The sequence below is a fragment of the Pyrgilauda ruficollis genome, unplaced genomic scaffold (genome assembly GCF_017590135.1).
Source record: "Pyrgilauda ruficollis isolate IOZ18807 unplaced genomic scaffold, ASM1759013v1 scaffold56, whole genome shotgun sequence".
In the NCBI taxonomy this organism is placed as follows: Eukaryota; Metazoa; Chordata; class Aves; order Passeriformes; family Passeridae; genus Pyrgilauda; species Pyrgilauda ruficollis.
Genome location: NW_024527266.1, coordinates 4,688,695 through 4,715,092, shown reverse-complemented (window position 1 = coordinate 4,715,092; position 26,398 = coordinate 4,688,695). Strand labels below are relative to the sequence as shown.

General features: G+C 52.5%; 1 protein-coding gene across 2 annotated transcripts; it reads left to right on the top strand.

The window, feature by feature from the left end:
- The first annotated feature begins 2,744 nt into the window (after positions 1 to 2,744).
- Positions 2,745 to 12,281, top strand: TOB2 (transducer of ERBB2, 2). Of its 2 annotated transcripts, XM_041481471.1 has the most exons (3): positions 2,745 to 3,746; positions 7,820 to 7,990; positions 8,087 to 12,281. In XM_041481471.1, the coding sequence occupies exons 2-3, from the start codon at positions 7,906 to 7,908 to the stop codon at positions 8,926 to 8,928; spliced, it is 927 nt and encodes a 308-aa protein (XP_041337405.1). In that variant the 5' UTR covers positions 2,745 to 3,746; positions 7,820 to 7,905; the 3' UTR covers positions 8,929 to 12,281. The 2 variants fall into 2 exon arrangements, with proteins under 2 accessions (XP_041337405.1, XP_041337404.1); XM_041481470.1 differs by having other exon boundaries at positions 2,748 to 3,746; positions 7,820 to 12,281.
- The last annotated feature ends 14,117 nt before the right edge of the window (positions 12,282 to 26,398 follow it).

The following is a 26,398-nucleotide window of genomic DNA, read 5'->3' as shown; positions in this document are numbered from 1 at the left end:
GGTGGAGAGAGGGAGGGACAGGCTTTTTCCCCTTTGCCTTGTTTGCTCAGACAGCTCTGGGGAGCATGCCAAATGCTGCTGGTGCTCGGATCAGTTCAGTGCCACTGCCTTTCTGGTACTTTCAGAGCATGGATGGGACATTGCCCTGAAGCTGCTAATTCAGACAAGGGTAATGGACACATTTGTGTAGCCCAGAAAAACATGACCTTGCTTGGTAATGATTTCTGTGCACCAGTAGAAGATACCTAGGCAGGGCCTCTAGAAAAGTGTATTATTTTTCACCTAAATAGATTTTAAAGTACTTGTCCAGGAGAAGGAGATCAGAACACATGCTAAAAGGGCGAGCTTCCCCGTAGGGAGAAAATGAGACAAGACACGTCCTGCTGCTGTGTGCAGGCCAGGCTTTGGAAGGGCTTCATCCATCCATGGAGTTTTATGCAGCCAGATTCAGGGGCTCCCTGGCTGCCAGCTGCCAGGGAGTGTGGCAACAGCAGGAAAGGGTGGGAGAGACAGGGACAGCTTTGTCAAGGTGGCAGCTGAAACCCCGTGGTGCTGTCTTCAAATCCTAATGCATGGAGCTAAATGTATCTTCCTGCCGTTACTTTTCTAGGTAGTGTCATTTTTTTTCTTTTTTTATTAAAATGTTGCATAAGAAGTGAAAAAAAGAAAACCCTCCTTCAATTTTAAATATTTACATTGAAGGAGAGAACGTAGGACCTCTTGGCCTGTTAAGAAATGAGGCTCTGTTGCCAGTACTAACAAGGCATTGCTGTGTTCTGAAATGTAGGTGTTCCCTGTTACACACCCCTTCAGACCAGCTGCCAGCCACAGCTACAGCTGAGCTCAGCAAATAGCTCTGTAACATAGATCCACTTCCTTGAGCCACCTAGACCTCCTCTTGACAAAGCCCTTGAGCCCCAAGCATTGCTTCTCTTTAAAAAGAGACAAAACAAAAAGAAAAGGTAGGCGGAGGTTTGGAATCTGCCTGCGAGCTTTTCCTGGGAGCTGCATGGACAAAATCTCACTTCTGAAACCTTATCTGCACAGAAGCTGTTATTTTCTCATTACAGACATCAGCTGGAGATGTTTGCCTCTTTCAATAGCAGGAAAGAATTTTTCATTTCCTTGGGGTTGTCATGTGAATTGAATGTACAGAGGATTCAGGGTATGGCGATATTAATTATGTCCAATTATAACCTGACTCCCCTTCCTTGGCATTAAATAACCCAACCAAACGAGCTCTGTCCCAGTGGCTTGGCAATGGCTCCCCTCCCCAGGCACACGTGACACGGGAGCTTTGCTTTGACTTAATAGCCAAATGGCTGAGAATGCAGGAGCAGATAGTGTGACAGAATTCCTCTGCCTGCATGTGTACAAGGACCACGCCGTAATTAAAGGAGCACGGTCAAGGCACAGGTATTTTAAAGAGCCCTAATACCTGACACCCTCTTACTAACACCTTATTAAAACAATAATAGAATTTTAGAAATGTAATTGCCTTTTTTTGCTTAATGATGCTAAAAATAGCTCAGTCATTTTAATTTCCTGATCTCTGGCTGACAGTATGATTTTGCTTCCAGCAAAGCAAGGGAATAATTGAAAAAAAAAAAAAAAAGATACAACAAGAAAAAAAAGGTGTTCTTTTGTAAGTAAATTCCTTTTAAAATAGGAGTGACAAAAATAAGGCTGCTCATAATAGCTCTCATAAATCTTCCTCTTCTCTTTCCCTGCAGAAAATAAAACAACTTCAAAAGTTATTGGTTGTTTTGTTTTTTTTTCCTGTAATCGGTGGGAAAATGAGCAAGGCTGGCTGCTGTGGTTGGGAAGGAACATTAATGGATTTCTTAACACATGGCGTTGGCTGGCCTCAAAAGAAATGCTCTTCTGTGGCAAAGGCAGTACTGAGGTAAAGTGTTCCTGAATGAGAGAGGAGGACAAACCAAACCCAGAAGAAGGCTGAGGGCTATTGTGGAAATAGGGCAAGAGATGAACTTTGTATTTTTGCACTTTAGAGATGGTTGCCAGGCCAGCTATCCCTGCTGCAACAGGGACTGTGGTAATGCCTGTGTCACCCTCTGCTTGTGTCAGCACTGAGGAAGATGCAGAACACGTGGCTGGGAGAGCCTGGAAACACCTTTCTGGGTGTCCCTGCCACTAGTTCGGGGTGTTGCTTGGGTCAAAAGTTGCTTTAAGTGTGGACAGCAAACAGCCTTTGCAAGTGGTGTGTGTGAAAGGTGGTGTGACCTTGGACTGTAGCACACGCGGCCTGGGGATGCCTATAGGCAATTTCATTTTCCTGGAACTAGTAATGGGTCTGCTTTGAAATAAAGGGTGCGGGTCCGTTTGTGCGCTGGCTGAGAGTGCCTTCAGCTTGCCGGTTGGTGGTGCAGCTCAGCCTTTGGCGGTGGAGGTGCCGCCATCGGCCCATGGCCCCGGGGATGGCTGTGACCGTGGTTGTCCTTCCCCAGGGCAGCCTGTGACCCCGAGCCCTGCCCGAACCCGCGAACGCCCCGCGGTGCGGGGGGAGCACCCGGCACGGGGGCAGGCCGCGGCCGCCCCGGTGACTACATCTCCCGGCAGCGCCCGCGGCGCACACCCCCTTCCGCTCACTGGCTGAGGCAGCGCTCCAATCCAAAGGCGCCGCCGGGGCTGGCCAGCCAATGGGAAGGCTGTTGCTAACACGCCGAAGTTATTTTTAGCACGGCCGGCGCTCGCGCACCTTGCGGGTCTCTCGTCTCCGCCGCGGCGGGGCTGGCCCTGCTCTGTTGGAGGCGGAGGGACACAGGCGTGCGGAGACAAAATAGTCCGGGAGGCGGGAGCGTGTGCCGGGGGCGGGGTCTCCGTCCCCGTCTCGGGGCCGCGGAGGTGGCCGTGCCGCTCCTGTTCTCCCCGTGGTGACACCAGCCCGCCCGGTTTGGCCTTGCCCCGTTGCTCCCCGGGGAGATGCGCTCGCAGTTCCCCGGGCTCCCCGCCCGTATCGGGGACCGGGGATCCCGAGGGGTTCGCCAAGATGGAGGGAGACGGGATTGCCCGTGGGCACGTCTCCCCGAGCTCCTCCACTGTAGCGGGGCGGGGGGCTCCACCACGGGGTCTTCGCAGACGTGCTTGGGGTGTGCAGAGAACTGTCCCTTGGGGAGTCCCGGGGCTGGCCTAGCCGCTGAGCCGGGGCTCCACCGTCCCCATGGTGCGCGGGGGCGGGGACCACGCCGGCCGGTCCCGTCTCTCCCCGCTCCGTTCGATTCCACTCCATCCCCCCGTCGCCTCAGGCTAAACCGCTTGGGGAAGTCCTCAGGTCAATCCCCGCTAAGGCCGCGGCCCCGTCCCTCCTTCCCTTGAGCTCGGATCCGGGATACTCCCAGTGTCCGGGCGGCAGCAGCGGAAGCTCCGCCGGACCGGCCCCCCCCCCCGTCCATCCCGGGGCGCTGCGGACGGCGACGGGAGGGGGAAGTAGTCCCGGCCCGCCCCCCGCGGCCGCATCACGCGGGGCGGGAGCGGATCCGTGCGCCGAGAGGTTGCTAAGGGTGAAAGTTTGCCGTGAGTTGGCTCACTCGGGGCCAGGGCGCGGGCGGCTCTGGGGGCGCAGCAGCGGCATCCGCACCACAGCACCGGGCCCGCCCCGCGCCGTCGGGGACAAGGGAGGGAGGGGACGGACGAGACGGGGCAAAGCAGAGACGAGACCTGCCGGCAGCGCCCTCGGCCCCCGCGACAGCCGCCAGTCAGCCGCCGGCCCTGGATCCGAGAACGAAGTAAGTAGGGCCGGGGTTGCTTTTCTCCCCCACACCCCCTTTTGGGCTGGGACCCCTCCCGCGCGCGTCCTCTTTGTGAGCTCGGTCTGAGGGGGCTCATCGTCCCCCTCCCCACCAGGGACAGCGATTTGCCCGTCCGTGGAGTCACTGTGCGGCTATAGTCCCCTGGGGGATTAATAGGGCTTCAAGGGAGAAGAATGGAGGTGAAAGTCACTAGGTCGGGGACGCTTTGCAGTGCCCCAGTTCACCATTTTGTTCTCTAGAGCCTAGTTTGAGAGGAGGGGGGGGGTGGGCGGGAGAGGGATGCGGCTCAGCCCCAGCCCTAGCAGCCCCAAAAAAGGCAGGCTGGGCCCAAGGGCGGTGGTGGGTGCCCTGGGCTCCCGGGAAAGGGGGATGTCGCCGGCGTGTTCCCTTTCGTGCACGACGAGGTCCGAGGGGGAGAAGCCCGGCGACAACAAAGGCGCTGTCGGGGCTGGGCTGGGCTCCCCCCCCCCATCGCCTCCCCCCATTTCTCCCGGACACCCCGATCTGCGATGCCCCGCTGGGTGTGCGGGGCCGGGAGCTCGCCCTTGTTGACATAGCCCCATCCATCCGACCCGCTCTTTTGGGAACCTTGTTTGCCGACCTCGCGTGCCCCAGTGGGGCGAAGGGGACAAGCATCGAGGGGCGGGGGAGAGGGACAGAAGGTTACTGGGCTTCGGGCCTCCCGGACTCCGTCCCGCAGCCGTAGGGGAGAAACAGCTGTGGGGTGGGGACGCGCCCGCCCATCCCTGCCAAGAGGGAGGGAGGGGAAGGGAAGGGGAGAAGGGGGCGGCTGCCCGGCGGTCCCGGGCCGCGGGGCGTGTTCCCGGCCGTGGGCAGCGCCGGGAAGGGCGGGCGGGCCCCAGCGCGCATGTGCGCTGGAAAATTTTGTGCCCTGCCCCGCCGGGGGCCGCGCCGGGCCGGGCGCGGGGCGCGCCGGGAGCCGCAGTCCGGGGAGAAGTAGGTCGCGGGGCGGGGAGGGGGGGCGAGGACTACAGCTCCCGGCGTGCCGGGCCGGCCGGCGCCGGGAATGGCCGCGCTACCGGGGATGGAGGAGCGGCGGGGCCCGTCCCCGCGGGGCCGTTCGGCTGGTGGGGGCGAACCTCTCCGCCGCCCTTGGCGGGGTGCGGGGAAGGGCGCTCTCGTTCCAGACGGGTGTGTCCGGCTGTGGGACCGCAGGCCGCCGTGAAGCCGTCTAAGTCCCGAGGCGGCGGCCGGCCTGGGCTGGGCCCGGCCTCGTTCAGGAGTCGAAGGGGGATACCCGCAAGGTCATCCACCGTGTTGGTGTAGCCGGGAGGAGAGGGAATCGTTCCCGTGTTCGCTCTTCTCTGTTGTAAGTGATGGTCTGGCCTCACCCCTTCAGCATAGCGATAAACGGGGAGTCTGAGGGGGCTCTTGCCTTCCCTCGCAGAGCAGAGAAACAGCTCTTTGTTCCCTGCCAGCACCTCGATGTACAGTAAGCCTTTAGTTTGAAAATGCTGGCCTTTATGGAGGACTGCCGAGAATATCTCTTAAAATTGATTTTCAGTAGTTTCTTCTCTCAGAGCCATGCTTCTTCAGTTGGATTTCAGTGGGTTTGGGGGTTCTTAAATTTTTTTAAAAATTATTTTATCACATTTCAGTGCAGTAGCTTGAGGGGATCCTACTGGAGCTCATCTTGCCATGTCAACAACCTGAGAAGCCAGTGACTTTTTTGTGCCTTCGGCAGGTATCAGTTGAATGTCTTTACCTTGGCAGCTGTTGGTGTTATTAGGCTAATTAACTTAGCTTTTTCATAACCAAGGTACAGAGTATTCTCTTTTTAGGAAAACTGGAGAAAAGAAAAAAGGAGATAATGTATAATTGTACCTCCTCACAGCTTTCTGCAAAAAATTGATGAGGAGCTCAATGTATATTATATATAGGATGTTAACTCATTTTGGCCACTGTTCCTTTCCCAGTCTTATCTGATCTCTTAATAGATTTTGGTTCTGGATTAGAATTTATCACAAGATAAAAGACTTACAAACTGGCTGTTCTCTTCCTGCTTAACTTGCTGGGATCCCAAGGTGTCCTCTCTTTTGAACATCTCAAAGCCAAAGAAGTTAGAGAGCTCCATATAATCTTCCCTTGAGGTAGTATAGTCTGTACAGGCTCTTGTTAGGGTTTAGGTGTGCTCTTTAGGGGTTTGCTTCATACTTAATTTTTGTTGAAAAGGCTCTGTCATTGTGCCAAGACTTTTGCCTTCTGGAAACAACTTCTTCTTAACTGTTCCTAGAAAAACTGTGGTTGCTTATTTCTTTGGTGTTCTTACTTGGATTTGGTCAGGTTGCAGTGATCTACCAAAGTTTGTTACATTACAGTAATTCCTTAAAGCTGGTTTTAAAGGAAAGACTTCTTTTCTAGTCCCTTGTTCCTGTGTGTTTTTATGTTGCTGAGTCAAACCCAAAGGGGATTCCTTCCAGAACCGACCTCCTTGTTGGTAGATCAGAGGTGGGGGATCTGCTTCTGGTTATCGTCTTCCTAAAGCTAAGCCTCTCTGAACGTGGAGTAGTACAGAAAAAGCATAGAATCTGCATCCCTTTTTTTGCAGTAAAGCTTTAAAATATTTGAGGGCTTCTTCAAAATTATTTGATCCTTCCTGTCCACTAAACTAGACCAAGCAAACAAGTCTGGTCAGTTTTTTAACTCCTGCTGACTCAGGCCAGCATGGATACCTGGTTGTGCTGCTGGGATTTTTCAGGGGAATGCTAACTATGTATGTTTGTACTTCATCCCCACCCCCAAATAATTGTCATCATAAACATTGGCTTGAGTGCTGTAAAAGAATATCCCTAAAGCCCATTTTAGGAAGACGGTTGAACACAGTGTGTCTCTTTGAGCAAGGTGAGGGCAGCTGAAGACAGAGCAGCCTCTGACTAAGCTGCCAATTAAAAACTGGATATTCTTCTTTCCCCTGGAGAGGTGTGGAGGCTACTGGAAGTGTGCTACCTCTTAAAATATCTGTGAGATTCATCTTCCTTCGATGAGTGACCGAGTGTATGCTGACATACCTGGTTTTGGGTTTTTTGTACCCAGACAAACATTGTTTGCAAATCTGTGTATAATGGGAGAGTTGAGTGTTGTGGTTTTGCATTGTGCTTTTGTGGGTTCTCTCCATTTTGGAGACTTCCTCACAAGGCAGAGAGAGAGAGGAGGGAGGATTACTTCAATCTTTGGCAAGCAATTTCAGTTTTTATTAAGTAGGTATCTGATCCTGGCAGAGCTCATCTTCTCTCTGTGCAGGGATAAACGATGTGAACTGTATTGGACAGGCTGTTGGCATCTTTGTATTTTGTGACCCTGTGCACATTTACTGCCTCACTGTCTCCACTCAGCAGACTTAAACTGAGATTTTATGCTTGTAGCTAGGCAGAGTCTCAACTTGGGTACACTTAATGAGATATGTGCCTGCTAGTCAAGGGGATAGTAAACATGGGCCGGCAGCTGGTGCCCCAGCACCCTCCCTCGCTCCTTCTCGTCCCTTGTGTGCTTGTGCCAGCAGGACGTGGCACCCGGCACAACCACCCAGCCTCCCGGAGGAGAGGCCGGCCCTGCTGTCCTGAGCACAAGCAGGTCTCTGCACAAAGCTGCTGAGCGAGTCACGAGGCTGTTCAGGTGCTGCTCTGGAGAGGCTGGTGCAGCTGAGCCGTGCTGGAAGCGGCTGAGTGCCAGGGCAGGAGAGGCGTGTTAGCTGTGCTGACAGAGCTCTGCCCGAGCAGACGGTGCCCTGCTGGGTTACAGCAGCCGCGCTTGGCAGTGAGGTGAGTGTGATGTACCTACTTGCGTGCGGGTAGTGGCTACACCCTTATTTTTTCTGAAAGAGGAGCAGGGAGAGTTCTTCTTATCAGCATCCCTCTGTTTTGAGGATCAGTAGATTTGTGATGACTCTCCTAGAGAGCATTACTTCTTGTTAGTATTTGTGCAAACTGCTCATTCTGCTTTGTTTATGAAAAGGCACAGTTATTTATCTCAACAGGGGGAGAGTTGTTGTGTTCTCTAGTCTTCATCCATCCTTTTCTCTCTTTCCCTAGGTCTCTTTGGAGTCAAAACTTGTCTATGTTTCTGTCATTTTGTCACTTTTAATATACTGCCCTGACTTGCTTGCTGGGAAGAGAGTATGCATCTGGAGATCAAAGTTGCTCTTAACTTCATCATCTCATACCTGTACAACAAGCTTCCTCGGAGGCGGGCAGACCTGTTTGGTGAGGAGCTAGAGCGCCTGCTGAAGAAGAAATATGAGGGTCACTGGTACCCAGAGAAACCTCTGAAGGGCTCTGGCTATCGCTGTGTTCATATAGGGGAGACGGTGGATCCCGTGGTGGAGCTGGCAGCCAAGCGGAGCGGGCTGGCTGTGGAGGATGTGCGTGCCAATGTGCCAGAAGAGCTGAGTGTCTGGATTGATCCTTTTGAGGTTTCCTACCAAATCGGTGAGAAGGGCTCTGTTAAGGTTCTCTACCTAGATGACAGTGAGGGCTGCAGTGCCACAGAGCTGGACAAAGAAATCAAGAGCAGCTTCAACCCTGATGCCCAGGTATTTGTCCCTATCGGGAGCCAGGACAACTCGCTGTCCAACTCTCCGTCCCCCTCCTTTGGCCAGTCACCCAGCCCCACCTTCATCCCTCGCTCTGCGCAGCCCATCACTTTCACCACTGCCACCTTTGCTGCCACCAAGTTCGGCTCGACCAAGATGAAGAAGGGTGGGGGAGCCGGAGGAGGGGGCAGTGGAGCAGGGGCTGTGCAGCAGCCCAGAATGGTCAGGTCTCCCACCACCAACCTGCTGAAGCACAAGGGCCTCTCCCTGTCGATGCACTCTCTGAACTTCGTCGGGAGCGCTGGGAGCCAAGCCCCGCAGTCACAGCTCTCCCCCAATGCCAAGGAGTTCGTTTACAGCGGCGCCTCGTCGGGAGCCAGCAGTCTCTTCTTCGATGGTGTTGCCAGTGAGAGCCAGGCCAGCAGCATCCCGCCAGCATCGCAGTTCAACGCCAGCACAGGTGGTACCTTTGATATGGCTCAGGTCTTCAGTGGCAGCACCAATAGCCTCTTTTTGGAGAAGTCTCCCTTTGTGGAAGGACTCAGCTACAACCTGAATGCCATGCAGTATCCTAGCCAGTCGTTCCAGCCCGTCGTCCTGGCCAACTGAATACAACGGAAGGAGAGTATTTTGGGGCAGGGAGGGAGGGGGGAAACAAGAACAAAACAAACAAACAAGAGGGAGAGAAAAGAAAAATAGAAATATACAGAAAATATTAAAACCTTACAAATATAGGTTCTTGGGAAAAGAGAGAGCTCAGTGTTGTTGCGCTGTGCTGGTAACGCTCCTGAAGCACTGAATTGTTTTTTAACTCAGTACCTGTGCTTTTTTCCTACTCACTTTTTTACTCCTTAAAATGAGTCTTGGGCTTATTTTTGGTTTGTGTGCCCCCTTCCCCCACCCCAGCCCAGGACTGGTGCAACTGTAGGTCACAATGCTCCTGATTCCCTGCACCACCCCCTGCCTCACACTGGACACAGGGTCCTTCTACCTGGGTGTAGGGATGTCATCTTCATACCACCGTGCTGGAGGAGGGACAAGAAGAGGATGAGTCAGTGTTGGTGGGGACACACACAGTCTTGTTGTGTGCTAGCCAGAATGGGTGGGTGAGCTTGCTTTTTCTGTGTATACAGAGAACATCGCCTGTGCCCACGGGCGCAGACCATTGTGCTGTTGTGGCTCTAGCCCAAGCTGGCATCAGCTGTTCTGTGTGCTGAAAAGCACTAACTCTTCTCCTTGACCGTCTCGCAGCACATCACAGTCAGGGCAGAGCATTACTGTGAAATGGCTTCTTCCTGCTCCCTTATTCGTCTGCACTTCCAGTTGTGGCTACAGGGGGACAGTGCTTAGAGCTTAGTGGCTCTGGTTATTGGACCTTTCTGTAGCTGAGCAAGAGGGCCTTTTTTGTGCTCTCTCAGGGCTGCCCAGTCAGTCTGGATAACAGCCCCTGTGGTGTAGAATCACCACCTGCCTCTCTCTGTGGTTTGGAGGAGGTGGCACTGAACCAGCTGGACCCCACTTGGATCCTTCCCCCACTTCCCAGATGTTCTCCCCAGCAGCAGGGGCCAGCATCCACTTGGGGTGGCCTCTGAGGTCCGAGTTCTCATTATCTGCTGTGAATTCATTGTCTTGTCTGAGAGAGGAAATTCCTTCCTTTTTAGTTAGCGAGGCAGCGTAACTTTTTAAGAAGATCAGGTGATGTTGTTGAAGCTGCTGTCTTGAGTGGTAGCATAAGGGTTTATGCTTTCAGCCAGGTATGCACTTGACTGAAGCCCTTCCCTTGCCTTTCTGGGGAAGCATGAGGAGGTGGTTGATGCAGTGAGAAAAGGCAGCACCTATCATAAATTCCTCATTCCAGCCTGATCACATCAGCATGGACAGCAGCAAGCTTAGCGCAGAGCTGGGATGGGCTCTCCAAAGGCAAGTGGTTGTCTCAGTCTCTGAATGTATGGTGCCTCTTCACAGCAGGGATGGGATATGGGACTCTGCACCTTTCTCCAGGATGATGTGTGGCAGTCAGGCAATAGTGACTGTTCAGCTTAATCCCTTCTGTGTCGAGGACTCCAAGACCCACCTTCACAGAAAGCCAAAGGAGGACTGCTTCATGCCCAGGAAGGATGGAGGCTTTTTTGGTGGGAAGGGAGGTTTCCTTGAAGGCTGCTGTGTGAGCATGGAAGTGTGCAAAGAGGAGAGAGGTGGAGATGATGAAACTGCAGTCTTTGAAGTTCTCAGTTGAAATGAAAAATAAGCTTTTGCTGCTTCCCAAACTTGAGGTTTGGTTTTCTTTTAATGATGCTTCTTGGGGCACAGTCTGAAATCCACTCCTCCTGCACTTGTGGAACCAATGTGCTCTTTCAAGAAATCTCTGTTTCAGGTGAGATGAGCTTGACCATGTGCTTTTCCTGCTTCCTTCCCTGAGATGGAGGCACTTCCAGCCCTTTTGTAGTTGTGTTGCCTCTGAACATTTGCAGAAGGTAATGGGCTGTCCCAGGGAGACTGTCTCTGCCCAGAGCTCTCCCAGGAGAGTTTCCAGTGTACCCTTCCCCTCGATGGGTGATGGGGTGCACGGTCCTGACCTTGTGCCCAGCATGGGTTCCCAAGCAGGCTGCTTGCTATTGAGCTATGACCAATGCAGCAGGTGGGTGAGGAGAGCAGAGCCCAGCCGGTTTCCCAAAGCTGGTGCCCACAACCTCAACCCTGCAGGTTTCCAGACTAGGACAAGTTGATGAGGAGTGGCCCAGCTGTTGTGTTCCCCTTTTTTCTTTCCTTTGAACCCACTGCTTTTAATGGATGCTACCACTGCCATGGAGTCCTTCTCCCCAACAGGGTGCTGCTGGGTGCCACCCCACATGTTGCACTGGACTCTGAGGGGTGTTCAGCCTCTGATGGCAGGACCCGGTCCAGTTGCCCCCGACTGTCCCCACATCTGGCAAAGCCACCTGCGAGCTGCTGCTGTGAGACAGTGTGCTCTCCTCCAGCACAAGGGAGGGAGGGAAGAAGTGGGGATGTCCCCTGTCCACTTGCTTATGTGTGTGTGAAACTTTGATGCTGCTTTGCCCTGCCACACGTATTATACCTGCTTTAAAAATAGTGGTGTGAGTGGAAGGAGGAAAAGAAGAGGGACCAACCTCTTTCTTTGCATCTTAAAAGGAAAAAAGTGTGCTTCAGAAATGTTCCTCCAGCATCAGGCAGCAATGGAAACTAATGGCCTTTTCAGGTCTTTTCTAGTCTTGGATGTAGGCGTTCAGCTTCAATTTTATTTTTTAAAAACCTGCACTAATTTACCTGGTTTCTTAGGAAGAGAAGAGAGAAGATTTTTTTTTAACTTTTATTTTTTATGGGTTTATGTTCTTTTTGTTGATGTCTGTTTGTATTGAATAATTTGCTACATTTGTAAAATGTAAGAGGTATATATAATATATGTATATTTCTAACGTAAAAAAATGTAATTTTTTTCTTTTCGAGATTTTTTCTTAAAAAAGAGGAGAGAAAAAAATATTTTTTCAGGAAAAAACTTTAAAAAAAAAAAGAAGTGGTGAAGATTCCTTTCTCCCCACTCAGCCTCCCTTTCCTCCTGCCCCTCTCCGAGGAGTGAATTGACAGTTGCCTTGTGGGAGAGGAGTGAAAGAGGACAGAAGTCTGTATGTCTCCGAGTGGAGGGTTTCTGCCTGTGCTCTGCTTGGGGTTTTTTTGGAGAAGGGGACTACTGAGATGGGGAACCAGGGGGTTGCTGTCTTTTTCTTTTTTTTTTTCCTTCTTTCTTTTTTTTTCTTTAGCGAAGGAGGAATACAATCAGAGTTTTGTATTCAGAATGTTGTGCAATATTTTGGAACGGGATATTGGTGTGTCTAGAGATTTAGTTAAAAACAAACAAAAAAAACCCACAAAAAGGTTGATCAAATCTGTACAGTTTCTATTGTTCCAGATTTTTTTAAGTTTGTATTAAAAGCATGATATAATAACTGTTTGTCGTGTGTTGTGTGCTAAGTGCAGAGAGAAGACCTCGGACATGCCTGATTTTGGGTAAGGAGGAATACAGCTGCCTTGGATGAAGTGGTGCTCAGTGTTAGCCTTGCAGGCAGGGTCCCGGTTTCACAGCATTAGGAATAGCTCAGTGGTGCCCAGGATTGTGCAACATGGCCAGGACAGCTGTCTCAGTGACCTCTCCTGCTGCCAAGAATAGCAGTACATAGGAAAAAGTGGCGATGTGCCTGGCCATCCCTGGTCCTGCCATGATTCAGCTCCCTGGAGTGGGGGGAGGAGCTGGCTCTCCTCTGCGGGAGAGGAGGGAGCCTTCAGTCAAGCGGCAGAGTTCCTAAAATACCCAAATTCTGTGTCAGCTGACTAGGACCATCACCTCTGAGGCTGGGTTAGGAGCCCTCTGCTGTCACTCATGGGGTAGATGAAGCTCCCCACGGCAGTGCTTCCTGCAGAGAGGTGCTGATTTTGGGTTGCTTTCTTTCCCCTCTGCACAAACCAGTTTGTGTTTATTCTGGGGTGGGTGGGGTACTTGATAAGCAAAGGGAGCATCAAGGTACATATGCAGGCTCTGTCCTCCCTGCTGTGAACGTTCATCCAAGGTAACTTCCCATAGTGGGGTGGGCTTGAGGCTGGATATGAGAGCACACAGTAATGATAGTGGTCTGATTTTGTTTTTCTTTATGAACTCACTGCTCAGTTTCAATCAGAATTTCTGTTCAAGAGAGCTTCTTTTTAGCAGAAGGAGATGAGATGGCTGAGGAAGGTGCTGAAATGCCTGTCATGCCCCATGTGTGCTGCTGGCTGTGTAACCCAGCTTCCCTAGCCCCACCACACTCCTGCTGCCTCCTGCTCGAGGGGTCCCTCAGATTCTCCATGCTGCCTCCTCAAAAAAGCTGTTGAAGGGAGCTGCTTTGAATGTCCTTGAGGAAACCAAACAAGGAACTGGAGCTGACTCCCACTAGCATCCCCCATGCCTCCTCAGCCCCTCTAGCCTAAATTTCTTCCTGGGAGAGCTCACTGTGCCCTTGGTTTTGCGAGCCCCAGGAGCTGGGCTGCTGCTCATGCCTACTGTGTGCCTCGTGACTGTCACATTGCACTAGGCAACAAAACTATTTTTTCCCCTTTGTGTCTCAAACCCCTTGTAATCATTTATCTAAAGCATGCACAACGCTTGCCCTTAGACATGTTTTTGGAAATGGAAAATCGAGAGCGACTATGTGCCTTCCTGATCCTTGCCCTGCATTTGCTCAGCTGTGACGCAGGGAGGCACGGAGCCTTTCCCTTTTTGGGCACAGGTAGGGCCTGGAGTTGGCTTACAGCTGATAGCTGCACAGCCTGAGCAGGGATTAGGGAAGAGGTTTAGTATGGGCTTGTTCCTCCCGAGATATTTGTCACTGTGCTGTCTCAGGGAGCAGGAGGAGTGTAGGGAGCTGAACCCCATGTAGTGCAGCGTGCAGGGAGAGGCTCTGCCTTCCATCAGCCTTCAGAGGGGAGCTGCTGGAGCACCGTGTTGGGCCAGTGTGGGGTAGTGCCTGGGTTTGGGAGTGTTTGCCGGATGTTTGGACAGTGACCGAGTCAGTCCCCGAGCAGCTTGCTCCAGCAAGGCATAGCAACAAGATGGGACTTGTCTCCTGAAACCTCCGAAGCAAGGGGCGTGGGGGTATTGTTTAGACACTCGTCACAGGGGACTCCGTTATTAAGAAGGAAACTTGAAACTTGAGTCACCGAGAAGGCGGGCTTCTGCCTGAAAGGAAGAGACAGCTCAGGTAGAAAATGCCACACTTCAGCCTGGGGCTTTTTGGTCTGTGACAGCAGCAGCAGCAGTGTCTGACTCGAACTCGGCTGTTTGGGGAGTAGGAAGGGGCTGGTGCCCAGAGGAAAGCCTTAGACAAGCGTGAAAAGCTTGGACTATGTTTAAAATACAGGTCCAGCAAAATAGCTTGAGTTTAGTTTAGCAGGAGAGGATCTCCTGCTACCCCAGAGCCTCCTGGAGTCTCGGGATTATTGGGATTGAATAACACATGGCATGGGCGCTGCCAATAGCCGGTGCCTCCCCGTGTCCCAGCGCTTGCTGACATGCCAGGACCGAGAGGTGGAAAAACACCACTAGTGGGGGGGCCAGGACCCGCTGAGTCCTTGGCATCCCCGAGGAGTTTTCCTGCCAATGCCACCTGCTCCATGCTCACATGGCTGCAGACGCAGCACTGCCCATGGCCCCAGCGGGTGCGAGGGGCAAGGTTGATGCCACGGTTGCAAAGGGCTAGACAGGTCTTTCCACCCCACATGTGTCCTCCACCAGAGCACAGGCACCAGCCCAGCTGCAGGCTGTGGCCAAGGTTAGCCACCTCCAAAACCTTGCGCTTTTTCCTTTAGTTTCTGTGGCAGGGCTCCAATTCAAACACAGCCGGGAGCATGTTCACTCCCAGCCTTGCAGAGCTGTTCTTCCAGTGTCCCCCCACTGCTGCCTGTGTTGTCACCTCCAGAAACATGATATTTTTATAAAGCTGATGAAGAATGAACCTTTCACCCTCCATCCCTAAGACACTTCAGGGAAGGATAAGCTCTATCTGGCACACATGGTGCTTTTGAGTTGTACAGGTTAGTGAAGTGACACATTTTGTGTGTGGCCATTGCCAGTGGCAAGTGACTCCAGCATGGTACATGCATATGTCAGGAAAGAATGTGCTCTTTTTTCTTCTCTAAGAAGCCCTCGGAAGGCACAGGAACGAGGTAAGAAAAGAGGGTCAGGACTGAATTTTGCCTCTTTGCCTTGATGAGAGGTAGGGAATAGTGCAGGTGAAAGTGTGTTCTCCCTCTTCACCGAATGCCAAGAAGGCAAGAGTAGTCCCATGTTATTCTGCAGCTGCTGAGTCCTAGCTGAGGAGGGGGCATTTGTGCTTATTTTTGTTGGCCTCACACTACTGGCACAGTTTGCATGCTGAAGGAAGCAGATCCTCAGGAGGGAGTGTGTCCCTCCCACTTGGCAGGGTGTTTCCACCAAGGACAAAGTTTTCCTTCAAGTGAATCAGCCAGAAACTGCTTGCAGAAGGTGCAGCTGGGGCTTTCATCAGACAAAAATGAACCTGAAATGACCCACACAAGGTGTAGGGAGGGCAATGGGCGATGTTGCTGCAGCAGGAAATGCTTCCTTCATGGGCCTTGGTTGCAGAGCTCAGCAAATTCACGCAAGGGCCAAGTCCGGCTTCCCTCAGCAACAGGCGTTCTTGCATTTCCTGATCTTCCTGTGGTTGGGTTCAGTGTCAACACTGCAGTGCTGCTGCAGGCTCCCTCAGAGGCATGAGTGGCGTCACAGCAGGCCTCGGGCACCTTTCCAAAATCTACCAAGGTCATCCTCTTCCCTACCTATGTCCAGCATTGCTGGGCTGCTGAGCTGCAGCTGGGAGGACACCCCGGATGTCCCCCACAACATCCAAAGTGGCAGCACTCGCACAATGCACTGGGCAAGTGAGGGGCACACAGAAAAACTGGGGGGAACCACAGAGACTTCATCTGCCAGGGGAGAACTGGGGTTGGCATCCTTGTGGGGACAGACTGGCAGCACAGTGGAGAACACAAGGAAAAGAGCAGCAGTGGTGTCTGGAAGACCACAAACGTGAGCCAAGGGAGGACTGAGGAGCAGAGGGAAGGAAGACAGCACCCCAGGGACATCTGAGGTGTTTACACACAGGTGCTGATGCCACAGAAAGGCAGGAACTCTCCCCATCACTACCTGGTGAAAAGGTGCATGTTCCCAGTGACCCAACATGGGCAGCAGCTGCATGAGCCTCCTTCTTTGAGAGCAAAGCCAAGCAGAGCTTCTTCATCCCCCACCTTCCTCCCTGCTTGTCAAACTCTCATACATGATCCTCCTCCAGCTCTCAGTCTGGGCTGGTCCTGGCACAGTGTTTCCCCTCTGGGGACCTGGCCAGATCTTACAGGGGAGCCATGAATCGCAGTGCTTTCGTTGCCTCCATCACAGATGTGGAGATGCCAAGGCTTGGGAGGAAGCCATGGCTGCACTGCACTCACAGGCAGTACGAGCACCGGGCTGACAACCATTGGTCTCTTCTGCTGCCTCACGTTGATCCTCCAGCGCTGGGAGCTGCTCTGAATGGGAAAGGAGGTGATGCAAAAGGATGGGAGGGAGACGTGCTGGGGAAGGGCAGCTTATGCCTTGCTGCCAGCTGCCACTGAGGAAGGGAAAGGGCTTGACAAATCCAGACAAAATAGGATCTAACAAAATAAGACCAGAAAGAGCACAGGTGGGCTGTGATGCTCCAAGGCAGAGCTGAAGGTGATCTGCACTGCTGAGGAGAGCAATGTAAGCTGTCACTGTTGGACAAGGCATTGGATGCTACAACCCACAGTCTAAGGGCTAACACATCAGCACAGGGAACCACAAATTGCTGGTTTTTAGAAACATAAACAAAAAAAATTTCTTATGGTCTGGATTATAAATCACACCACAGATCAACCATGCAAGAGAGACATCACTTGGTTCTTCAAATGAGAGACTTGACCATTAAGAATAACCACTCAAAGCCAGCTAAGAAAGATTATTTTAATTTGAAAAGGCTTTGTTTTTAATCTTGGAATTATTGTCTTCTCCAAAGGTACCGTGCTCTTTGAAAAATCCAATTTTCTTTCATGGAAATACTTGTTATGTAAATTTTTAGACCAGTCACAGAACTTAAGTAGAAACCATCCCAAAGTCAATGGTTATAGAGGCGACAGTGGGGGCTACAAGAGCTCCATCACCAGCAGAGAATAATACAGCATGTAACCAGCATGTACTCCATCAGTCCTATGAGGCAAATATTTATTGCAGGAGAAAGCCACATGACCACATCTTTATGTGAACACACAGACATCACAGCTGAAAAGATTTTGTTATCTTTTTAAAGAAATTACTCCAGGCTTCTCAGTGCACCTTAGAATGCTATGAAAGGACCCGAGTCCATCCAAACTTGACTCCAGTATTGTGGGGTGCCTTAGACTGGAGGCACTGTTGACTCCTCTGAGCACAAAGGGTGATTGCTAAGACCTGTGGGTTTTCCAGCAGCACCTGATTGATCTCCACCTGTGATGGAGCTTTCCTGGAAGGTGGAATGAACCGGTTGAATGAGGCCATCAGAGGGCCACAATAGCAGTCTTCAAAGCACGACTAGGAAGTGGAGGTCTCTGTTAGTAACTGTGTGCTGACCCTTACCTTGCCTGGCCAGTAGAGCTTCATAGTCCAGAACAGGTTTGAGCTGGATATCTTCCTTTAACATACCTGGAATGTGCTACAAAGTTGCACAAGTGTCTTCAGAGCTGCACTGCTCTCATAGGGCTGCAAGAGCTGTTGGGGGTGGGCCCCAAGAGGAAGCCACAAAAGCCAGACCACAGCAGTACACTGGAGGAGACCATGTCACCTCAGTGGTGTGACAAAGCTTCCCACAATTGGCTGGACGTGCCTTTTGGCTCCCACAGCTGGGAGGTAAAAGGGCAAAGGGAAGGGATTGTCACTGTGTTTGCCTGGATGACAAAACCCCAATGATTTTATCCAGTGACGCTTGTTAGCTTTGACAGAATTGGGTACAGGGCTGGCTCTGACCTCACGAAAACCCCCAACAAACCCTTCCCAAGTATTTTTCTGTGATACAAGTCTGTTGAGGAAGATACAATTAGCAACCCCCCCTCTCCCCCTCCCCTATTTATTTCACTGTCTTTAATGTTATCCTCTCTCCCTGCAAGGTCTGCAGACAGAAAGGGGTCTCCACTGCAGGCTGTGCTTCTCCCCTGCCAGCCAAATGCCCAGAGAGCTTTTCCTTTGCTCCCATGCCTAGTGAGACCACTCTCTTAACCTGCAGATATTGGTGGGGGAAGTGGTAGTTGTTCCTCCTAGGGTAATTGGCACTTGGCAGGATCTTACTCATCTTTGTGGTGACAGGGGCTGGCTTTCTAGGCTCTTCCACCACCAAAGCAGGCTGCAGGGCTGTGGCTCTCCACCCCGCAAATATTTAAAAGCCTCTAACCCAGGGGTGCAGCTGTCTTCACTCCTGCCTGGAGCCTGCCCTGCCAAAGGGTTCACTCTTGCTGGGTGAATGCTGGCCTCTTCACACCTTGCCAAGCAAAGCAGGTCTGACCTCAGAGAGCGAAACACTCAAACTGGCTCACAGATGAGTGTGTCTGCTCTGCTTTGTGGATCTGTTCAGCAGGCAGAGTAGAAAGGAAGGTGAACAGATGTGACTGCACCCCTGTAATGTTTGCTGTTACATGCACATGCTGCCAAAAGCTATAGGAAGATCCCAAGGGTACAGAAAGGCTTCCCAGCCCTCTAGATACGACACCAGCTAATGCCACTATGGGTGCTACATTCCCCAGGTAGGAGCTCATCCACCTGGGGAACTAGGGAAACATCCTTCTCCAAAGCCCTATCCTTCTCTTCTCCCTCACCTCTCTATCTTCCTTGCTCCAAGGGATTATTTTCCCTAAACGCTGGGGCCTGATCCTAGGAGCAAATAGCAGCCAGCAGTAGGGTGTAAGGGAGAGTTCTGCCACCAGTGAGCAGCTCTATCTCTCCCTTTGACTCCTGCTGTACCTATCCCTCTTGTGCCATTCACCTGTAAGCATCTGATTCCCCTTTTTCCCCCGTCTACAGCTCTTCCTGGTCTTCTCCACTTCCCACATATGCCTTGCCCGTCTGGCAAGAGCTGCCCTCCATGCAGCCAAAGAGCATTTCCAAAAGCATTGGCCTCAGCAGGCAGCTGTGGGAGCTGGGGCTGCGTTGCACAGTGGGAGCGCTGGCTGCACACTGGCCCATCCTGGAGCGGTTGGCTTGGCTGGCAGCCGCGTCCCTGCTCTGCTACCGCTGCTGCAATAGCCCAATTAGTAGCTCAGGTGTTGCCACAGTCTTTGGCTGCAGCCCAAGAGCTAATGATGGAGCAGGTGGCAGATGTGAGGATTGCAGAAGGTGGCTAGAGATGAGGGGAGCACATTTGGAGCGGCTTGTTAAGACCAGTCTTTGCGGACCAGCTGGGATGATGGGTTTTGCAAGGTGTGTTCTTGCTTTGCAGAAGTCCCCAAAACAACCTTCAATCTCTGAAGGACGCTGCAGCTGCATTTGGCTCTGCCACCCCTCCCAGGATGTCCAAAATTATTTTGGGATTACAGCAGTGACCATAGCTGTGGCCACTGGTTTACAGCAGGAGGAAAACTCATTAAACCCCAAAGGTGTTTAATCAGAAGCAAAGTGGCAACAGGGCATTTATATGTCACTCATGTTGATGCAACATGATGATAGAGGGGAATAAATGTCATTGTCTGATGAAAGAAGGTCTGTCTTACCAAATTCCTGCACTGTGTGTCTACCACAAATGGCCTGAGGCACTTGGGAATTACTGATCCCAAAGCAAAACTATAGAAGAAAGATGGGAGGAGAGGAGAGGAGAAGAGAGGAGAGGAGAGGAGAGGAGAGGAGAGGAGAGGAGAGGAACTGAAGAGTGGTGGTAGAAACTGTCTAGAAGTGTACAGTACAGCGAAGAACATGCCACTTGACACGCAGCAAGAGCTTGAGGAGCTTTCTCCAAGCAGGTTGAAGAACTGGTTAAAAAGAGGCTTACAGCTATGACCAAAGAAGCTGTTGATGCAGTTTGACTCCTGCTGTGCTTACAGAAGCAGGAGTTTGTACCTTCTTTGTAGGCAAACAGGATTATGTCAAACAACCTAATGCCGTCATTCAGTTCTCTTACTAATGGAAACATTGAGTATGGGCTAATTGCTCGAGCCAAAAAGGGAGGCAGGTTTTTATGATCACCATGCTGTGTTACCCTACAAGTACAAACTGCTCCTTTCAGGGCTCTGCACAAAACAGGAGTATAGATCCAGCTCTGCTTGCTTATGCTTGAGGAGTCAGGATACATGGGTCATCTGAATCTTTTCCATCCCAAGCTCCTGTCTTTGCTGTCCTTTCCCAGGGCCTGTTTCCACCTCTGCTGCACTCAGTATCAGAGCTGACTTCTGTGGGAGCATTATGACCCTTGGGTGGCAGGTCCTCGGTGGGCTGCAAAGAAAAGGAGTGAAAAAGTCTGCTCTTGGGTCTGCATCCGTGATACCGATGCTTCTTTCCCCCAATGGCTCCAAAAACACCCACTGCTGCTGAAACAGCCTCATCCTGAAAAGAGCTGTGTGACAGTGGATATCACGGCAGCCATTTTGTACTAATAACAATAATTTTGTACTAATACCATGTCTTGGTAGGGAAGGCAGAAATGACTAATTAAAATGTTGCAGAGATAGTCATGTCATGAGAGCATTACTCAAGTGCAATTTAGCTGGGAAGCTGCAATTCACAGCTCTGCTATTACAAAAATACCACAGGGCTTAATTGGACACATTGTTGTCAAGGTATCAGGGTAGCATCCTGCTGGAACGCAGCTCCAGGCTACCCACCATCCAGACTGGGCATGGGGTCAGAGCCTTCCACTGCTGGCTCCCAAGTGGTTGGTGCCAACTCCAACAACTATAGTTTTTTCTGGCCTAATACCAGGCAGGCCTAAGGTGTCTCAGCTTGCAAAAATACTCATAGTTCAGAGTGGCATGCTTAAGATTAGGGGAACAATATCATTAGTAGGAAGTATAGCCAAGCAAAGGAGATGGAGGGAGGGGAAAGCAAAGGGTAACACAAAGAGACAGAGCAGCCTTCCAACAGGCCAGAGAAGGGAAGCAGGAAGGACCTGGGTGTGAAGAGGACAACAGCTCCCATACCTGACACATTTCTCTCCTGCTGTTGCTGTCTTGGAAGAGATGAGCCTGGCTTCTTCTGAAAATGCCTAATGAGCAATTATCACAAATACCTTCCCTGATACATTCTGTGACACTGGGAATCTAAATTACGTATGTTGCTGGAGACAGTGATCTTGCATGGGCTCAATGAGGCACCTCACCCCTGTGAAAAGACCCTCTCTGAAAGGTTATTGTGGGTCCAGGCCTGCACAAGAGGCAGCAGAAGCAGCCAGCCTTTGGGAAAGGGCTGTTTTGATCCTGAGGGGCCTGGTCCAAAGGAAGAGAAAGATGCGGACACATCCTGGCATCTCAGTGCCCTGCAACCAGTGACAACAACTCTGAGCTTTTGCTGCCCCAGACTGGGAGATCAGAGGTGAAGTCTCTGCTCTGGGCCAGAGAAAATCACTTGTGTGAGGAAACATGGATGAGATCTTCCATCTAGCCGGCCTGCACATGGTGCCCCTGCAAAACTCTGCTCTGCTCTCTCAGCTCCTCATGCTGACTGCCAACACAGACGTCACACTCACCAGAGACACCTCCTTTTCCATATGTTATAAATGCCCAGTTTTGCCTCAGTTTGGCCAGCAGCAGCTCCTCAAACTTCCTGCCAAGGCTGACTGTTACTTACCACCTCTCTTCAGTGGGGCACAGTGGCAAGGCTTGGCCTAAGCACAGTGTGTGCCCAGGGTCTCAGTTGGTGCCAGTGGGATGGAGGGGGAGAACGAGCTTCCCCACGCCTCGACTCATTCACAGGCCAGCAGCCTTGCAGCGCGTCCCGCTGAATGATGCAGAGCCAGGGAGGACATACAGTAGGACTTACTCACTGCTCTGGGATGTCAGTCCTAATGGAAAACAGCAGTGAGGAGTCAGAATATGCCATAAATATTTACTAGCTAAGGCATCCATTTCCCCCACAGTTGTTAGAAGTCCTTAGATGCTTGAAATTTCAGGATTGGACTCCATCTTCTGCTCCAGCCTTAGGAGAACCCAAGCACCATCCCAGCACCATCCTAGCGACTCCAGGTCATGCCTCCTGTACAGCGGGTGACTGCATGGCTGCCAAACCAGCCCCAGATCTGCTGAGCCCCCAGGTAACACAGTCACCTCCTGTAAAGTATGATTGGTTTGTGGATGTGGAAATAGCCCGGTGTGGTTTGAGCCGCATTGTTGTCCCCGCTGACAGGGGGCTGCTGAGCAATGTCAAGGTTTCCCTTTGCTCTGGGAGAAGCTAGCCCAGTCTCAGCCTTTCTTTCAGCAGTTGGCCCTCCATGTGCAAACTCTGGGGTCCAGCAGCGTGTTCCTTCTCAGCCTGCACAGCACAGGCACGTGGCTGGCGCTAAGGAGACACACTTTAAATAACCACACTGCAGTGACTCATGCCTTACCCAAGGCAGTCTGGCTGCTGGCATATAAAGCATGAAAGCCAATGATCTTTGAAAGAAGAGAGGATCCTACAGTGAGCAGACATATGGCTCAGTTCCTGGCCAGAAGGTGGGAGGGGTGGAAGCACTTCTAAATGAGATAGGCTGGGAGGCCGAGGCTCTCAGGTGTAGAGCAGTGGCCTCCCCAGCACTGCCCAGCTCTGTCCTCCTGACCTGCTGCCACATGCGCAGCCCCTTGTCTCTGGAATTTCCCTGAGCTAGCAGTTTTCCAAGCTGAGGAGACTTGGAGAGTGGGGAAAAAACATGCAGGAGCAGCACCTGAGCCCAGCATGGCTGACACAGGGGGGACATCATATGCTCTTTTGCCCTTTGGAACATTTGTCCTGTAGCACCCAGGTGGCAGAAAAGGATAGGCAGTTCTGGTGGACCTTCACCTTTCCTTCTAGCACTTCAGTCATCCTTCATTTCCCCAACCCCACCCTGCCTCCTTCTCAAAACTCTCCCCATCCCCTCAGACCCCTTCTCACATCAGCTCCCCCCAGCACCATCCCATCCTTCATTGCCTGTCCCTTTCCTTCTCCCCAGACCTATCCTCCCACACTTCCTGTGCTTTTTTTCCAGCTCCCCTCCCTGGAAGGCCACTCTACAATCCCTGTTCTCTGCTCCTCTGTGACATCTCTGCACCCCTCCTTACTTGTTTGCTGCCTGGGGCCACATCTTCCCCTCTGGCAAACAGTCACCCCTCAGGACCTACTGTGGTGTTTCCCACAGACCTCCCCACAGCCACCCACCCCTTCCCACAGCTGTTTCCTCCAGAAGCACCACAGTGGCTTGGCAGGCTGGACCAGCTTTCTGCCAGCAGCCAATACGGAGGCCAGCCTTCATCTTGGGTTGCATCCCGCTCTCCCTGGCCTCCTCTCCAGGCTGTGGCTGTGGCTGGGTTGCCCTTGACAGCCACACGAGCTGCCTTCCCCAACCCACAGGCTGTTTTCAGGGCCTGGACACCCTGGAGCTGCTCATCGGCTTTGGCAGGGTAGCGTAAATGTCACGTCCCCGCCTGTTCCCAGCTTGATGCCTGTTCCCGGCCCGAAGCGATGCCCGCGTGTCTCCCATTATGTAAGGGGTAATGTGGATGGGAGCTGGGAGGCCTCGGGCTGGCTTGTGCGCCATGAATGACAGCTGCAAAAATGAGAGGGGAACTATTTTTAAACCTTCCCCTGCCCTCCTTCTCCAGCTCTTTTCCCCACAGCCTCAGCCAGGCTGTGTGGATGGCCAGCCCATGGGGGAACTGGTCCTGCTGGGTTCTGCTGAACAGGTCCTGAGCAATTCTTTGTACTGCCACAGAGGCACATGCAGCACCTCAGCACAGGGCTGGTGGTACCCAGAGGACGTGTCCTCTTCCAGTCCTCCTTGGCCATCAACAGTCTCCTGACATTCTCTCCTTTACCTCTCAGAGCCCTGCTTGTCGGCAGGACCAGCAGTGTTCCTTTCTTTCCCCCAGCCTCTCTCTGTAACTTTAGAAAGGTCATTCCCTCCTCCTTGAGCCACAGGGTTATCACAATTCCTTGGAGAAGAGCAGAAGGGATCTAGAGGGGGGAAAAACCTACCTTCCACTGCAGAAACATGATACCCCAGCACCACCCTGTCCCTCAGAGTGAGGGCAAGAGACAGATGGTCCGGATCAGGGGCCTGCATAATTGTCCCATCTCCCAGTGAGTGTTGTTGGCACAGGGAACACTAAGGAAGAGTCAAGGTGGGTGAGGAGCTGTCTAAGAAAGGGGCTCTGACAGTCACAGGGAGAGTTGTCAAAACCAGCAGTGTTTTGCCCCAGAATGCTGTAAACAAGACACCCCTCCATTCGAAGCACTGGAAGAAGCCATGCAGGGGGTGGACACTGCCCATGTGCTGCCAGTTTGGCTCTGAATAAAGACTCGGTTCAAGGATTTGCCCATCAAAGAATTGTCTGGGGAGACCAGCAAGTGCAAGGTACCTCTTCACCTGGCATTGCAGATGCTTCTTTAGACACCCCTCCTCAGGAAAGATGGAGCTGGCCTGTAGCAGGTACAGAGCAGGTTTGTGAGTGGCCATTTTGAGTGTGGAGCTTGTTTAATCTAAAACAGGAGATTTGAGAGGGGACAGCATCCATGTATCAAAAAGATATGCTAGGGCAAATGTCTAATTTGTTCTCTTAGAAGCTCATCTGGATCATAAATACATTTAGAATTAAAATTAGAAAGAAGTTCCTAGCCAGCCATGGTATAAACTTCTGTGACAGCCTGTCAGGCTGGAAGGTGGGCAGAAGAAGCCTAATTTGGTAAGAGACTCAGCAGGCTGGTAGTCACTGCATGGCAGAAGAGGAGGGAGCCCAGAATGAGCCATAGACAGGTCTGAAATGAAGCTTGCAATCATGTCCCCAAACTGGTCCCCAGAGGGATTGGTACACAGCTGAAACCACAGTGTATTGCATCCTCTGTAGGTTGGTTACATATCATTAATGTCATGCTTCAGGGTCCTCCCAGGTCTTTAAAGAGGCAAGAAAGAGGTCACCTCTTTTCCTTCTGGGTTTTTAGGAAATGAATTTCCTTCATTTCTGTAACCTCTCTGGCCATAGTAGCCACGGGGCTGGGGTGAGGCAGGGAGGAGAATAGGGACACTCCTGCTGCTCTTAGTCAGGCTCTGGGTGTGCTGGTTTGCCTTGCTCACAGGCTCAGGACAAAGCCAGCTCTAGGGCTAGGGAAGCATTTCCCTCGGGCTCGGTGTGCTGTGGCAACCTGGGGAGCTTGAGCTGTTGCTCACCATGGCAGGCAATGCCCTTCTGGGACTCCTTGGTTGACTTCCCCTGTTGCAGGTGCTTGAGGAACACTAGAGACGCTTTTGCTCTCTCCCACTCGCTCCTGCCGCCGTTCGCATCCTTAGGTTTCTGTGGACCTTGACCGCGGGAAAGGAGAGGGTGCCTTTAGTCAGTCGGGACGTTCCCTGGGTGCTCCCCAAGGGTCTTGACTCGGGCAGGCCCAAAAGAGTCCAAAGCCTCAGCCCTCTGTTTCAGCGCGGCACGGAGCCCGCACTGTCACGACGAGACCCTCAGCCTTTGCGACCTGCTATTTGTGCCTGCCCCTTGTCCCCTCAGCGCTGGGGCTGCAGGGCACACCTGCCCTGACGCGGGAACCTCCGTAAGGGCTGCGGGAGTCAACTCGGAGGACTGCGGAAAGCTGTCGGAGCCCGGCAGGTGCCGTAGCAGGATGCTGAGGCTGCTCCTTACGCTGCTGAGCTCGAACCGAGCGGTGCCGGCCCCGCCGTGCCGGGACCCCCGGCGGCCGCCGGGCCCTGGGGCGGGCGGGGCCCGGACGGGGCGGTGCGCGCTGCGGCAGCGCCACCTGGCGGCGCCGCGGCAGGGCGCGGCCCGGCCGCCATTTGCGGCGCCGCGGGGGCCGTGAGGGGACGGCGGGGGCTGCCCGCGCCCCCAGACCGCGTCACACCGCGGGGTGCGCCCTGCGGGACCACTGCCGTCCTAGGACTTGATGAATCCGGCCTTTCCTTCAGGATAAAGATTTGGAACCGCAGCTTATCCCTGGCTGCAAGCAGCGTGCAGGAGCAGGACACCGGAGCAACCATGGCTTGATGGACTGAGGCAGTATGCGAACTTAGGAGATGATGAAATTACTTCTGCTCAAATGATGTCTTTCCCATTTTACACCCTATAAGGCTTTAGGAACAAATTAGCAATCATCAGGACAAAATGAATGCGCCAGCAGACAACGAAGGCTGAAGCAGCAGCTGCTTGGGAGCCACCCGCGGCCTTCTCCAGCACAGGTGGGTTGAGCAGCACCAAGGCTGGGGCAGGGGCCCTGCTGCCGCCTCACTGCCGCCCTGGAACACACACATGATCCGGCTCACAGCCCTGCTGCTCCAGCCTTCAGCCGGCGGTGAGGTGGGCGCTGAGCCTGCTCTTG

Excerpts from the sequence above, each read along its gene's own strand:
- TOB2 (XM_041481470.1), top strand. The coding sequence starts at position 7,906 with ATGCATCTGGAGATCAAAGTTGCTCTTAACTTCATCATCTCATACCTG.